Here is a 15,691-nt window from a genome sequence, read left to right on the forward strand (position 1 = left end):
GGGGAGATAGGTATCGGCCGTGTTCGGATGTTATGTATATATGGCAATATATGTAGGATTATAAAGTAGGAGGAAGATATCGCTGAAAAAAGATGACTGGGCAATAGATAAGATATATTTCCATCGTTAGATTCTCTCTGCGCTTGTAACGGCAATCGCCGAGATTCTTTTTATGACTTTCGCAGAGATCAAATTGATACTGATACAATCGGAAATGTCTTTTCTACCGGGATTATGTCGTCTCCCCAGTGTGAGGGGCGCTCAACTCGGGTGGGTGGACACAATTATTCCGACGCAGGTAGGTATGCATGTGACTAAAATGCCTTGAACACTGAAAGTAATACTACGTTTAATTAGTAAAATGTATCGACCAATTCGTATTCACCGCATATATCTAAATAATATTATCTATTACACATGATTCGCTCAATCCACGAAGTCTTAAAAATTTATTGTTTGGAATTCTTAGAAAAATTCGACGAATGCAACGATTAAATTCAAAAAAAGAGGAAATTAAATCATTTCAGAATTTTGAAACCACTTCGTTTATTTACAAAAAACTATGTTTATAATTTCACAATATTAGATATATCATTTAATTTTTTTATTATCCACTGTCCGGACGAGTGAAGTGAAGCAGGTATTTATTACCCATCAGTTCGTTGTAACCGTGAAGAAGTGAAAAAAATAACCCTACCCAGGTAGGTATTTAGAATTATGAATGGGAACTAGTCTAATATATCCCAAATTTCAATTTTCTGAAGAGATCCAAGTTAAATTCGGTGTAGTTGCCATTTTATTTTCATTATTTTATTTTTGCTTAACGGCCCACGTGCGCCACGTAGGTCAAAATGGAGATTTTATGGAATATTCCGAGCATAATCCTGGACATTCCTTAAACGTTGTAGATAATCTATTTATATAATTTTGAAGCCTTATAATCCTTTATATTAATTATTTTAAACATTTGATGACTGCATAAAGTATTTTTATTACATAAAATAGTATTCTTTTAAATCTCTCAATCTATTATTACCTACTGCATTTTATATGTATTATTTAATAATGATACCTAATATAGATATATTAATAACAGTCATAGTACCTATTTAATAGTTTTTATATTCACAATATTTACCTAAAGTACCTACTTATCTAAAAACATGTACCGACTTTGAAGCTCAATATCTATCTTCATTTAATAAATTTTCAGTTGGATCATTTATGTTTATCTCAACTCAATTTAGGTTCTATCTATGTAGTGTATCTGATGGAAAAGTGTTTTCTTTAGGATCGCTGGTATATTCAGATTCCGAGTATATACAGCATATGAACACTGAAGCTTTTCTTGATATGAATATACTTATTATAATTAGGTTGAGTATTTTTTTATGGTTTATGAGATAATTTTGACGGCCTTAGATCTCGCACTTGCGTTTATCGTTTGTTTTCTCTGCCGAATCCAACATGGCGTCTCCATATTCGGTCGTAAACTTTTTGTATTCGTTCAGCGAGGAAAAATGTCAGAAAACGCTAATAAGAAACTGTTGAATAAAAAAAATGGAATCTCGCAATGAAAATCTTTACATATGGCCGGCTCGCCTCAATCTAGTTCTGCGCAGCGGATGGAAACGAAAAGCAACATGACTACTTAACTCTGCGCGCCTTCCTGGTGCCGTAAAACGAGCAGAAAAAAGTGGGACACGCGTTGTCAATTACCTTTCGAATGATTAAGTCCACACTAAAAAGCAAATGGATTGATTCGGAAAAATTCTTAGTCTTAGTCTACTCCTTCAGTATATCAGCAATACTGATTTATTCAATAGGTATGTTTGTTTAAAATTGTAGCATAATATGGCGAAGTGAAATGATACTCCAATGCAGCGATGATCAATCTATTAATAATTATGCCTACTGCCTATGCTAAAAAATCAAAATATATTTTTAATAATGGGTGACATGCCAAGTATTGGCGGAACATAGCCCAGGGCTCTGGCCTAGGGGCCCGGGCTCATGGGGGGCTGGACTGGTTGGTTGACCAGATAAATGAGATAAAAACACATCTTAGATTTGCTCTAATAGTGAAAAAGCCGCCTGCGGCTCTATTTTACTTCGCGGTTATTACCATTTTTAAATATATGGTTGTGCAATGGAATGTTTGGTTGTTTCGTGTTGATACTTGACAACTCGATAATTGATGACTCAAAAAAACGCTAAAAATACACTGAATTTTATTTAACCTCGAATATCATTTAGAAAACGTCACCGTAAAGTATCAGACTGCCCTTAACCTTACAGATAGGTAGGGGGCCGCCAAAGATCCTGGCGTGGGGGCCCACTTCAAGGGTATGGGGGGCATGGTGGAAATATTTGGGGAAAATATTCAATAGGAACGGAATTATCCATTAGTATTTTTTCATCTTTGTTCTTATTTTTCGGGTTCCACACCATCTATATTTTTTCCACCCAGAATCTAAGTTGACTCATATTTTTCATCCAAAACCCAAATCAAGAGCTTCTTTTAGCTTTCCTTTGCACTTTTTCTCTAGAAAATTTCTGCCGTGATTGTTGAGAGTATTTTTCCAATTTATTTTCCCATCTGAATGGGTTTCTTCCCGCCAAGCCCAAGTATATATTTTTAGTCTACCTTTCCAAACTTTTATCTACTTTGTATCCCGATCGGGGTTCAATCAGGATCCAAGAAAGGGACTTGTTTTTCAGGATATTCACTTTTGTCATACAAAACTTTTCGTGCGTGTCAAAGGCGGCACGTGTGCCATAGGTTCGCTGTCGCTGCTCTAATACTACTAGGGACATCTTGTGACAGAATTACAAAACATGAAATTTAATTTAATTAATAAATATGTAACCACATAAAACACTAATAACTAAACACGAAATTAAATATTTTTCAATTCAAATATGTAATTATAATATGTATAAGTAAATGAAAATGGTTTATATGGTATAATAATGGTAATTATAATATGTATAAGTTACACAAGTCATTTTTGTTTTCTAGAAAACCTTTCTATTGCTATTACTAGGTACTATACATTATTTTAAAATATCAAGGAGCATCCATTATCATCAAACATCATCTTATATAAAATCTATATCATGGAAAATACAGAACGCAAAATGTTTCCTTTTCTCAAAAATTACTAGTTAATTGCAACTGAAAAAAAATTGAAAGTTTTATTGAATATAATTTGCAATCTATTAGGGTACATTGGTACGACCGCGTTACAAACACCCGAGTTATTGACCAGAAGCAGCAGCCTTCGGTGATTGAGGTAATCATGAATAGACGTTTTACGTGGCTGGGACATGTGTTTCGGATGCCGCCAAAGAATGCGACACTTCGTACCCTTGTGGCACAGCATCACAGCCCTCTCCTACCATGCAACGGTGATACAAAAGCGATCTACGCGCTGCAGGTCTGGAATGACGGGAGGCGCAAGAGTTGGCGATGGATGGAGGGAAGTGGCGTGTTGCCCTATGCCCCAACGCTGGGTCGTGACATGGTGAAAGAAGATAATTTGAAGTAGGTAGGTAACATTAAATTAAATGTCTACTGCGCGTGTTGACAAAATAATAATATGAAACTATTAATATATGGCTTTATTCTTAAGTTTAACAACGCTACAATTAAAATTAAAGTCTTTTATGATAATTATAATATATTATGTGATCATGAAATAGAATGTTTATTCTCAGGATTGGGAGATTCAGGGCATTATAGCATATTAGCTCATTATGATTCCCTTAATTCTTAATTTTCGTACAACTATAAATTCTATTAACTATTTATATCACGAGCTGCGAACCAGGTGTAACACCAATCATATTTTCCGGTAATTTACCGGATATAGTTATAGGTTTTACTTGCACTTTGACTTTTAGCATCGATCATAATCCTGGAATTATCATACGTAATGAGTTTCATATTCATCAAATAAATATGAACATAAGTGAACATCTCAGTTTTCAACCTTGTCTTTGTTTTAGTTCGAAAGAATTAACGCGAAATCTTTAAAACACAACTTTGTCTTGCCATTTCTCTTGTGTAACAATTTTCAAAATATCTCAAGGAAGCATTAACATGACTCGGCATTCCAGTTAAGCAGTTTTCCAACTTCTATGTAGTTTGTTACGAACTAAAACCATCCACTATTTAACTTGATATCGGATAACTTGTTCAATCGCCAAATTGGTTAACCCCCACCTTAAACCCCACCCCCGTTTTCTTTCGCAAGGGAAGGGTGGGGTCACCCGTCAACCGAATTTACTTTTATTGTTACTATCTTGCTTCGCATTACCGGAATTATGTTATCGTAGACATAGGTGTGTGTGCTACTAGTTGGGATATATTTTTTTTATCGATGTAGACTATTAGAGCCTTGGACGTTTACTTGACTCCATAAAATCTTATAATTTTTCAGCGTTCTTTGTTATTGTTCACAAATGCTAGAGCGGCCGGCGCAAACATTTGGAGGACACTGGCATAGGATAGGGGGAGAAGGATGAAGATCTTGGAACAGATTATTTTATTTAAGTTTGTAGTTGGGCCACTGATGAAGTTGTTGATTAATAACTATTCTTCTTCTTAGACCATGGCCGCTATTTGAATACTGAGTACTACGCAGTGCCTCTAATATTCCTTATGACTTGCAAATCTTATTGCGTCTTGCATCCCGGGGCCTTTATTCCAATTTACCCACCGCGAGTGGAATGTATGCATTGATTATCTAGTTTCAATTGTCTAGAGCAGCGATGGCAAATACTTGGCACGCGTGCCCAACTTGACACGTTAAAAGTTTTCGACGGCAAGCCAAAAAAAATAATTTCTTTTATTTTTTAACATTCACAACGTTTATAGCGGAGAATTATAAAATCAAAGCGAAATCATGTTGATTATTATGTACTGAAATTATTAATTTGCAATCTAATCCTATTTAGACAAAATTTTGTAAACACGTGAAAATGTATTGAAAAATTGGAATGTCATTGGCTTTCTCAAATTGATGAATCGGAATGCCGAATTGAAAACATAATATTAATAACATAGAAAACATGCCTGATACTATATCTGTTATATATGTTAAAAAAAACTTGCAATCTCGTTGTTCATCATTTTTTCTTCCACGTACTCATGTGAGAGTATTTGAAAGTAAGTATGTATTAGGTACTAGAAATAGGTTGACAAAGGAAGATTCAACAGCATGTATTAATTTGCAATGAACGACATAAATAACATGAAACAAAAACCTCAAACAAAAATCAGTGTGTTATTAATAATATTTTTATATTTCCTTATTTTCTTTCATTTTATGTGTATCATTTTTTTATACATTCAATAAACAATATTATACTTAGTTACCAATGTACCAAATTGTTTTTTTTATATTTAATAAATATGATTTAGAATATTTAGATTATATCATGTGCACCTAAAAAGGAATGGCACGCCACAAATTATTATAAACAATCGACTTATTTTGGCACGCCGATCAAATCCTATTTGCTATCCCTGGCCTAGAGTAACCAAGATTATGACAACTACTCGATAATCTCGACGTGATACATATATAGATATGTAGATATATAGATACATATGATAAAATGCACATATCTAAATCTACTGACCCTTTTGATGTTCCGTCCGTTACTGACCAGGAATCTGGATTAACAGCTGCTTAAACACATAACATTGGCTTTTCCCTATTGCTTTGAGGCGTTAATTTCGGAAATCGTAAATTGAGGTTTCTTTAAAAAAATATCTTATGTATGTCGCTAGGCATTCGATCAATCCATCGGAGCCATGATTAGTAACCAAAAAAGCATTGGAATGATAGTGAATATGATCCAGCCACAGAGGTCGACCCTGCGATCTTCGGATTTAGAGTCCGATGCTTTGTCCACTGCACTACTCTAACGCGTGCACATAATGTGCCATTGATATCATTATAATACGAGTATATTACATCTGTAACAGTGCCTATGTAAATGTAAATGTATGTGATTTCGGTGGAAACTTCGCCATATTTTTGTTCTGTTTTCTGTGGCCTACCACCTTTGCGATACCGGGTCCTCGGCCCAACAACGTCTTGATCTTCTCGTATGTCTCTTCCTCTCTGGGAATGTGTGATATTTTTACACGTAGACTTGGAGAGTTGCAGATCTTAGTATAGACTTTACAGTTGGCCATAAGTATTATGTACCGGATCTATTTTTCGACGTGTCCGGAAATTTGTATGTATGCAGTTCGCCGTAACACACTTTACCGTGAAATATTGTATCGGAAATATATGGTGGTATATTAAAGACCGTCCAATCTCTTTGGGTCGTATAGTACGTACTGACATACAATTCATGTCTAAATAAAGCACGCTTCTTGTTGGTTTACGTTTACAGGAAGCCAGCGGCAAACACATTTTGAAAATAGCCGATATAATAGATATTTGTTAGGTTAGGTTAGGTTTTCATTCTTGAATTCATGAATTTTGCCAAAATCGGCTATGAAAATTGAATTAATGTACATATTGAATCTAATAGAATTGGAAACCGTCTAGTATAGGTACGGTCATCTCTTTCCGATAGAAAGCTCACGGCAAACTGTGCTACGGTGAAATATTTTATGTACAATTTACTTGTAACCAGGGCTTTTTTGTAATGTAACGCGGTGGAATGGCGTTCCGGCACCTTTTTTGACGGTATTTTTCATATTTAAAAAGCAATTAGATGAAACATTGTTCGCGCTTACATAACCATCCATATTTAGATAATTCGTCAAAATGATAAAATATGGCATTGTTATTATCGTATTGTTAAGAATTATTGATGTGAGACGCTCTCAGAGAATTATTATCAGAACTAAGTTTGGGCCTTTTGTCCATTGACACTTTTCGATTCTTCTAAATACGTTGATTGGTGGTTACTCAGACTTCAGAGGAAGGACACTAAGAAAAATAATTTAGATGAGATATCTATCTAAAAAAATGCATATTTTTTATGCGATTCATGGCATCGGAAAACCTGCTTTAAATTGTATTTTAATAATATTTGAATATAATTTTCTTTAGTAAAAAGCTTGACAAGAAGTGATTTCCGGCACGTATTTTTTTTCAAAAAAAAATCTGTTTGTAACGTTTGTTTAGGAATTACCCCACCGAGTGAGATCTCATTTTTAGAACCCAGTGATTAATATTCGTCATGACATAGCCAACCAAAAATCACCAATCAGTAATAATGGCAGTAGATACGTTACGAGCTAATATGAGGTTTGGGTGAAAAATATTATGTTCAATCGAATGGAAATGATGTAAAATGTGACCCATATAGTTGCATAACTATTGCCGTTTTCTCGTCTTTGCTTAGTCAAGTTTTTGTCTTGGTAGGTAGGCACCTATATTGGTTAGGTTAGGTTAGGTTATGAGGAATACAGCGGAAAACACATTTTGAAAATACCCGATATACTGGATTATTTGTTAGGTTAGGTTAGGTTAGGTTAGGTTAAACTAACAAATAATCCAGTATATCGGGTATTTTCAAAATGTGTTTTCCGCTGTATTCCTCATAACCGAACAGTGGGTACCGAATTTTCTCATTGACTATTTATGAACAAGTCGAAATTTTTCTTGTGAATTGACAAAGAAAAAACAAAAATGTCGCTTCGGGAGAATAAAATCGTATGCTTAAAATTTGCGCTCGATTGGATTAAAATGTTATTATTGCACATTACTATCCGACGTAAGAATGTTTGAAAATAATGCATTATAATAATATATATTTTTTATGTTTCTCTATATGTTGGTATTTATTTCCATGTCGTAAATTGAATTGAAAATTGCTGATAGATCTACTTTCCTAATAAATTTTGGGTTTCATGAAGGTTTGAAAAAAATTGTTGCCGTAATATTGTATCTACGTACCTACTAACTTTGTAGCTTTTACACCACACACATAAGAGTTACTAAGGACTTTGACTTGTGGAAAAGATGAATTAATATAAGAAAACTGTATCACTGCTTAAGGTAATTTTTGGCTTATTGCATGGCTCGAAATGACTGGAGCGCACGTTCGTGAAATCGGTAAAATTATCGCTTCGTCTCGAGGAAAAAATATTTTGACCGTCTAAGCTAGATAGGCCATTTAATAGAAATAGAAAATCTAACACACTTATTTTTATGAAATATACATAGCATTTGATAGCTATATAAATATCTTGGTGGGCCCCGACCCCTAAGCCCTGCGCCCTGTCAGCCCCCTCCCCATTTTTGAGGGCCATGGCCAAGATCCACGAAGTAAGACGTGTTGCGTCTACGAAAATTGAATGATAACTGAAGTGGGGAGTAAGATCATGTTAATGTGCGTGTTTGAACATGTACCGAACCAAAAATCCGATATTTTTTTCGGTTCGGGTCCGGTTTTCGTTCCGACAAAAATAACGGTTTTTCCGGTTTTCGGTTCAGTTCCGGTTCGAAGCCCTGTTTTAGACTACAGTTGCAAGGGATATTGTTATGCTTTGAATATTTTATTCACAATTTGCAAAAAATACGCTTAATTTGAAGACTTGTATAATTCAATGTTCGTACATATTAGGGGTTTGAACTGTTCCGAGGCCTTCTTTTATTTTTCTGACGAATCGATTACGTCATGTGTGTCAAAGAAAATCGACCCTGGGATAGATTAGTCAACTCCAATCTCTAACAAATTACTGTAGACTGTAGAGAATAGATTTAGCTGGAATATCAAGTTTTCTTATTAGGTTATGGTTACGTTTACCATTAAAATTCTATGCAGTGAAAATGATTCTTATTTATTAAAAAAAAAACAATAATAATATTTATGAATAAAATGTGTAAAATTTTCTTACCTCTGGGAACGGATAGAAAAATATTTTTTCAAATTATCCGAGAAATACTCCTAAATTATTTTATAATATAGAAATCTACCATAGAAAGGTTAGAGCGTTTTGACGGCAGAGCGCGACCAATTATTACGAAAGTTTTGTAATCTTATGTTGACATACATTGTGCATTGACGTAAGTAAATTTGGTGAATTCGATTACTGGCGATTTGTAGCCCTATGAGTCTTGAAAACTATGTCTGCTGGACCTATGGCTAATAATGTCGGAGGCAAGAAAGATGAGAGCTTTAACGTTTTCTATACCGAGGTAGGTAACCTAAAAATGCTATCTTCTTGCAAATCTTCTACCAGTATCCCACCTTGAATTCTTTCAAGTAGGAATGTTAGGTTAGCTTTATATTGTTGTTTAAATTTTTGATTACAGGTTAAAGAAATTGAGAAAAGAGATTCCGTGCTGACTCCCAAACAACAAATAGATCGCCTTCTTAGACCTGGCTCAACGTATTTCAACTTAAATCCTTACGAAGTTTTACAGATCGAACCTGGAACTGCTGTCGAAGATGTTATGAAAACATACAGAAAATATTCAATCTTAGTTCATCCGGACAAAAACCAGGTTGGAGCATAATAATATTTCAAGTTATATCTCAAAATTGTCATATTTATATCAATTTGTTTCCAGATTTATAAAGCCATTGCTTTGACATATTTCTTATTTTATTGTAATTTCTCTCTGATCTAAATTCATCCGAAAACCGTGATATGAAGCTCTGCCACACTATTCTTGGCTGTCTGTGTTAAGTTTTTACGATATTGTGTAATTGCATGTCTTATTAAAAAGAACAGAAAAATGCACAGAGGTTAAATGTTATTAAAGTTTGCTTTTGTGATCTGGTTACTTTTCAACGGTGTTTGCCTTGGCCCTGTCTCGATAAGTGTGATGATGGTTTATTATGAATAAACTATTAATATTTTCAGGATGATGCTGAAAGAGCTCAGCAAGCTTTCCAAATTGTGAATAAAGCGTGGAAGACGTTGGAGAATGAAGACTCCAGGAAAAAATGCATGGATATATTCGAAGAGGCCAAAGAGAGAACCGACCATATGGTAATAACTAAGGCTGACTATCATCATTTTGTATAAATAGTTTACCATATTGCAATCGGAATATGAGGAATAACTAGCGATACCACCGAAGTTTACTGTTTTGTGTTACGGCCTGATTGTAGTAGGCTTTGGGTAATAACATTAACAGAATATACTAGCAAGGCATGAATTGTGAATGAATGTTCCTTAATCTAGGGATGAATGCATTCTTTCCTACAGCATAAATAATTGAAAAGTTTTTCAAAACATATCAAATACACCCTAATTCGAGTAATTTAACTGACCGCAGACAATAATTCACATTCGCCGTTTTGATTTTGGACGTGAATGAATGCCGGGCAATATTTAAAGTCATCAGTCAATCTGCCGCAGGAAGAAGTTTAATTTTTAGTCTTTAACTTTTCATTGTCAGCTTGCGTTTCTCGTGGTTACCTCTAGATTCGCAATTATGCAAATTTGAGTTTATCTATCATGAGCATCGTTGCAAGCATTCGCCTTTATGTGTTAATGACTGATGCAACACTGCCACCCAACACTGCCCTCTAAACCTTTTCCCAACACTTTTAATTGCGACCTTTTCTGTGAGTCTAGATCAGTGGTTCTCACGTGAAATTTAACTGTGGCTGCACAATTGACATGACAGTTCTATGGAAACGTCTGGTGGCCACACCAAATTTTACTTTTGTTGTGATTGAAAAAATTAAAGTTAAATTTTATTTACTAAAAAAATGGATCAATTTATTTATAGACAAGTCCATTTAATAAAAGAGATTTGAACATTTTGGTACATATCTATTTATTTAAAAATAATGTAAATGGAAATTCCCCAATACTCCTTTTTTCCAATGCGAGCCGAATTGCTGCTTCTAAGTTTATATCTGTCAACTAGCTTCGATTTTTGTTTTTTATGAAGTGCTTTACACTGATTTTTTAAAGTATACGGTAGTAGGCAAAATCGACAATATTAATAAATATTCTGTAAAGCTCCGATGGCCACAGCAACATCTTCTGGTGGCCGCACATGAAAACCACTGGTCTAGATTTGACGTTGCTGTTTAATAACACATTTTATTGCAAACTTTTGACAGGGTTCCATATTTTTCTGTAGCTTTTCAATAATTTTTTTCAATTGATATATGTACCAATACTGAGCTATCTACATATCTAATTTCTCATCGTTTATACCACAGATTCCTGATCCATGGATTACAAATCCCAGGGGGGGTCGCAATGTTCTTTCCTGGGGGTCGCCAATTAAATAATGAAATTGACTGACAGTTTAATCAGTGTCTGGAATTTTTAATAGCAGACTGTCGAATATGGGCCTTTTGCCAGACTGAATTGTGGCAACACGCGCTTAAGTCACTCTGCTGTTAACTAAATAAATTTATTTCATTGGAGTATCCGAATAAACACAACAACATTGGGATTATTAATATTTAATGATTTAACCCCTCCGATATTGTAACCTAAAGTTTCATATTTATATTTATTTTGTGTAAAAATGATGTGTATTATGTGACATCGTCAACCGAAACACAAAGAATATGGCTGACAGTAAGAACAATCCGTTTCGATATAAAATTGATAAAATTGCAATGAAAATAATATATCCACATCAAAGATAAAAATTCTAGGTTTCAAGAAACTAGAAATACTGTCGAGCAAGATCTTCTTGGCTACGTGTTAAAACTGTGAACCAACAAGCTCCTCCCATTCTTAACCGCACTTTGATTATAGCGCCTTCCGGTTAGCGACGAGTTGTCCACGTGATAAAACTGTGCGCTACTAAGACTCCTATTTAGTCGACGAGAGCGACTTTCGGCTCGTGCCTAAATCTTCTTGTTGGACAGTAGTGTAGTGTTTGTGTTGTGACAGTAAACAAACAAACTATAATAGTTAAGTAAATCAAATGTAACGTATGCTAATTTAGAAGTATAAACAAATTCATTAGGAAATTGAGAAGAAATTATAAAAGAGCATCGCAACTCAAAAAAGTTTGGGAACCTGTACTTCATACAGTCTGGCTAATTTCGTTTCTGCACCATATGTGACTGCATTAAAAAATAGGCTCCCCACCTCTTTTCCAGATGATAATTATTGTCTAATACTCACTGTGTGACATTTTAAACCCCTTTGTCATTTCGGCAGTGTGGCGATATCCACATATCGCAGAATTTTCTTTGGTTTCTTGTGAACTACCTGCAACTCCGCTCAATAATAAATAATTTAACAAATTATCTTCAATAATGATGATTTTTCATTACATCGAAGATATAAAATCTCCTTGCAGTGGCGAAGGGTGGAGGTAGGCTGTTAATATCCGATGTAAATAGTGCACACAAAACTTTTGTCAGTCATACGTATTTGTTTTCATTGTACCAAGATTACAAATTACTAATTAAAATTCAATTGAACACTGCGTAAATCAAGCCATCCTTCGCCACGGTCTCCTTGTTTACTCTATGATCATATTAAATTAATAATATGTCATAATTTTTGCAGATTGAAGAAAAACGAAAAAAGCTCAAAAAAGATGGAAAACAATCAGAAGGAATACCAGAAGATGATCCGGAGAAATACAAACATGCAATATATGTCATGACAATGAAGGTATTTTATTTTCTATTCATTTTGAAATGGTAGTTTCACCGGAACGCAAAATAATCACTGAGTTTTGACACTTTTTCACATAGCAAATATCTGACAAATACGACAAAATATGATTCACCACGATGGCTGAGCAGCTTACGAGTCAGCTTATAATGTCATGGCGAATAAAAATATTGTTTTTCAATTTGTATGCATACTTATTGATAGGTGGAAATAATAAGTTTTCAATCAAGATTAGAAATGTAGCATGAATATGACAATACACGGTACATCACGGTACTAATATCACCCCATCTCTTTTCTTAGCATTTTATTGCTGCCATGCATCTACGGTCATACTGCTGAAGAGGAACCTCTCGGATGGTCGGTTGCATGTCTGTGATGTGAATGCATTATTTTATTATTGCAGTTATTTGCTGACATGGAGAGAAAACGTCAACATTTAGAAACGAGGGATATGGAAGAGAGGAAAAGAAAACGAGAAGCAGAGATTGAAGAAGAGGAACAACAATCCTTACAGAAGGAGTGGACTAAAAACTTTGAGGTATGGCGCTATTTTTTTATTCCCCGTGTATTGTTTTACTTACCATTGGTATATATAGACTTTTAAGACTACGGAGTTATGATACCATTGCGAGGGGCACAATTTTTAAGTGAGTTGGCATCATTTATTTGTGATTTACTTCTTACGGTGTTGTCTTTTATCAAATCTACCGAATCGCAGTACGTCTTCCTGTTCTGGGCCAGTTGTATCGAATCATCAACGTCTCGGAGGCTGCGCAGCCAAGGGAATGCTATAAAAATTTGACTACACACAGTTAGTAAAAGATAATTGTATACAGCGGAAAATCTGGTATAAAAAATCGGGTTTCCATAATTTTGAGACAGAATTCTAAACAGATTTGATCACTTGAAGCTATAGATAAATTAATATTATATTATCGGTACGACAGCAGCATTGTCTGTATATAAAAAAGAAAATGCTAGGCTGCTGTTGACGTTTCGTTTTGGTTAATTTTTTGCAGTCATTCCTCAATTATATTAATTTTAAACTCTGATTCTATTACATAAATTTTTCAGCCACAAACTTCATCATCTATCTCCACCTACATATTTGCTACTTTACGTTTGTAGTTTTGTATTTTGGGAAAATTCTTATAATACATTTGTTTTGTCCAGGAATCTCGGCAAACCAGGGTAGAAAGCTGGAAGACGTTCCAGGCGGGCGGTTCCAAAGAAAAGAAAAAGAAGAAAGTGATGGGATTCAGACCGCCCAAACCGAAACCGGAGTCCAGATAATTATTATGTTAGGTTGTAATTTTTAGTTTACATTAAAACATTTAATCTCTCCCGTGTTCTCTGGACTATTTAGGTAATATACTAGGTTAGATACCGTTTGTGATCGCTCAGAAGTTTCTATGATAACTCTATGTGACTTTTGTTAAAATAATATTTACTTTCTATTCATTACAACCGAATTATGGATGACGTTTAAATTAGTTTAACACTAGAATCGACAATATTTTCCTATACTTTGTGAGTTTGAGGAATAAAAAGATATCGTTTCACATCACCGCAGTGCAGTTAGCATTTCCAGTGTCGATTCTATTTCAAATAATGTAAAAGTTCTCAAATATCAAAATCGCTGTTTTCCATTTTGTATAAACAGACTCTCATAATGTTGTGAAATTATTAGGCGCATAGTGATTTAGTGAGACATATTTTTTATACTGTTTGGTATTTGATTTGCTACAGCAGTAGTTTTACGCTTAACAATGTTAAAATGAAATCTATATCTTCAACTAATCAAGCAATCAAAGAATCCTTATCGAATAATATTATATTTAGTGTTAGCAGAAATATTTTTTTGATACATTTTGAAGTCCGTCACCGTGGCAATATTTTTAGTGTCTTTCAGTGGTAAGCTTTTGCACTAGTATTTAAAAAAAATGACAAACTAATCATCCTTGTAATATTAAATTAGAATAAAATTAATTTAATGTGTAATAAATATTGAGAAAAGTTATGACAAGTTTTTTTGTATATTTTTTGTTACAAAATGAATTTTATTTTCTACTTGGACACATTACGAACTGGGGAGGATATTAGATATTTTGAGTTCAGATTATTTCTCTCAGAATAGGCATGGCCTATTAATTCACATTATGGTTTTTAAATCTCTTCTCATTTTGAATAGGAGAGATATTGAAATTTTAAACAGAGGTATTATTTTCAATACTAATAATATTGATAGAATGTGGACAGATATCCTGGACATAATATAATAAATATTATTTAAGTAATTTAACATTGTTATGAATACTTTAATCAAAACTTAAGTTTTCAAACACCCATAAATCGAGTTTTCTTATAATATTTTTTTCAAATCAAATATTTTATGAATAATCTGATATAACCAGTTATTATTACATAGCAATTCCAGAAAATCATTTGAACATAAAAAAAGTGCTTCATCTAGTACTTAATTCAAGATTTGAATTTTTATTGAAATTTTAAAGAGTGAAATTAAGAATGTTCAATATCAATACAATCCGTGTAATGGATCTAAATTTTATTGAAAACTGTCACTCATTAATATTTTTGTCTTATTTTATTCAAGTTGTAGGTTTTACTAGCATATAGGTATTCATTTGATTCATAAATTCATAGCTCTTTGCAACGACTAAGACACATGGCACTGATTTTGCAACGTGTCGACTCAGGTCTTACTTGATTCCAAATGTATCCTATTTGAATATCAAATTGGATTTTTTTATCCATCTGTAGATTATTATGGAATGCATTCGGAATCAAGTAAGACTTTTTCTTTGACATGCTGCAACTGCAGTGCTGTGTGTCTGAGCCTTAATGCGGTATTGAAGAATTTTCAACCATTTAGTGAAAATTCTTCCTCACAATAATTTATGATTGTTTGATATTTATATTCACATACAATGTATATCATGACATTGGCATTAACTATAAACCATATATGTATGGGCTGGAAAATATACAATTCCATTACATACGCCATAAAGAGAATTATGGTCAATTCGAATATTACTGCAATACTTATCATCTTTGTGTTTAAGTTATTGT

General features: G+C 33.9%; 1 protein-coding gene across 2 annotated transcripts in view; it reads left to right on the plus strand.

Annotated features, from left to right (window-relative positions):
* LOC147079161 (dnaJ homolog subfamily C member 8) overlaps nucleotides 1–15,073 on the plus strand; it is a 31,237-nt gene extending 16,164 nt beyond the window's left edge. The window contains exons 1-6 of one of the 2 annotated variants that reach the window (XM_085953802.1): nucleotides 9,042–9,179; nucleotides 9,297–9,488; nucleotides 9,851–9,979; nucleotides 12,485–12,592; nucleotides 13,002–13,136; nucleotides 13,772–15,073. In XM_085953802.1, the coding sequence (XP_085809928.1) occupies nucleotides 9,108–9,179; nucleotides 9,297–9,488; nucleotides 9,851–9,979; nucleotides 12,485–12,592; nucleotides 13,002–13,136; nucleotides 13,772–13,891 (756 nt within the window). In that variant the 5' untranslated portion in view covers nucleotides 9,042–9,107 and the 3' untranslated portion in view covers nucleotides 13,892–15,073. Of the gene's footprint in view, nucleotides 1–9,041; nucleotides 9,180–9,296; nucleotides 9,489–9,850; nucleotides 9,980–12,484; nucleotides 12,593–13,001; nucleotides 13,137–13,771 lie in introns of those variants that run through there. The other variant, XM_085953811.1, reaches the window with a different exon arrangement.
* The last annotated feature ends 618 nt before the right edge of the window (nucleotides 15,074–15,691 follow it).

Source organism: Rhyacophila brunnea, unplaced genomic scaffold (assembly GCF_057557595.1).
Source record: "Rhyacophila brunnea isolate RB1 unplaced genomic scaffold, BYU_Rbru_1.0 scaffold_10, whole genome shotgun sequence".
Classification (NCBI taxonomy): Eukaryota; Metazoa; Arthropoda; class Insecta; order Trichoptera; family Rhyacophilidae; genus Rhyacophila; species Rhyacophila brunnea.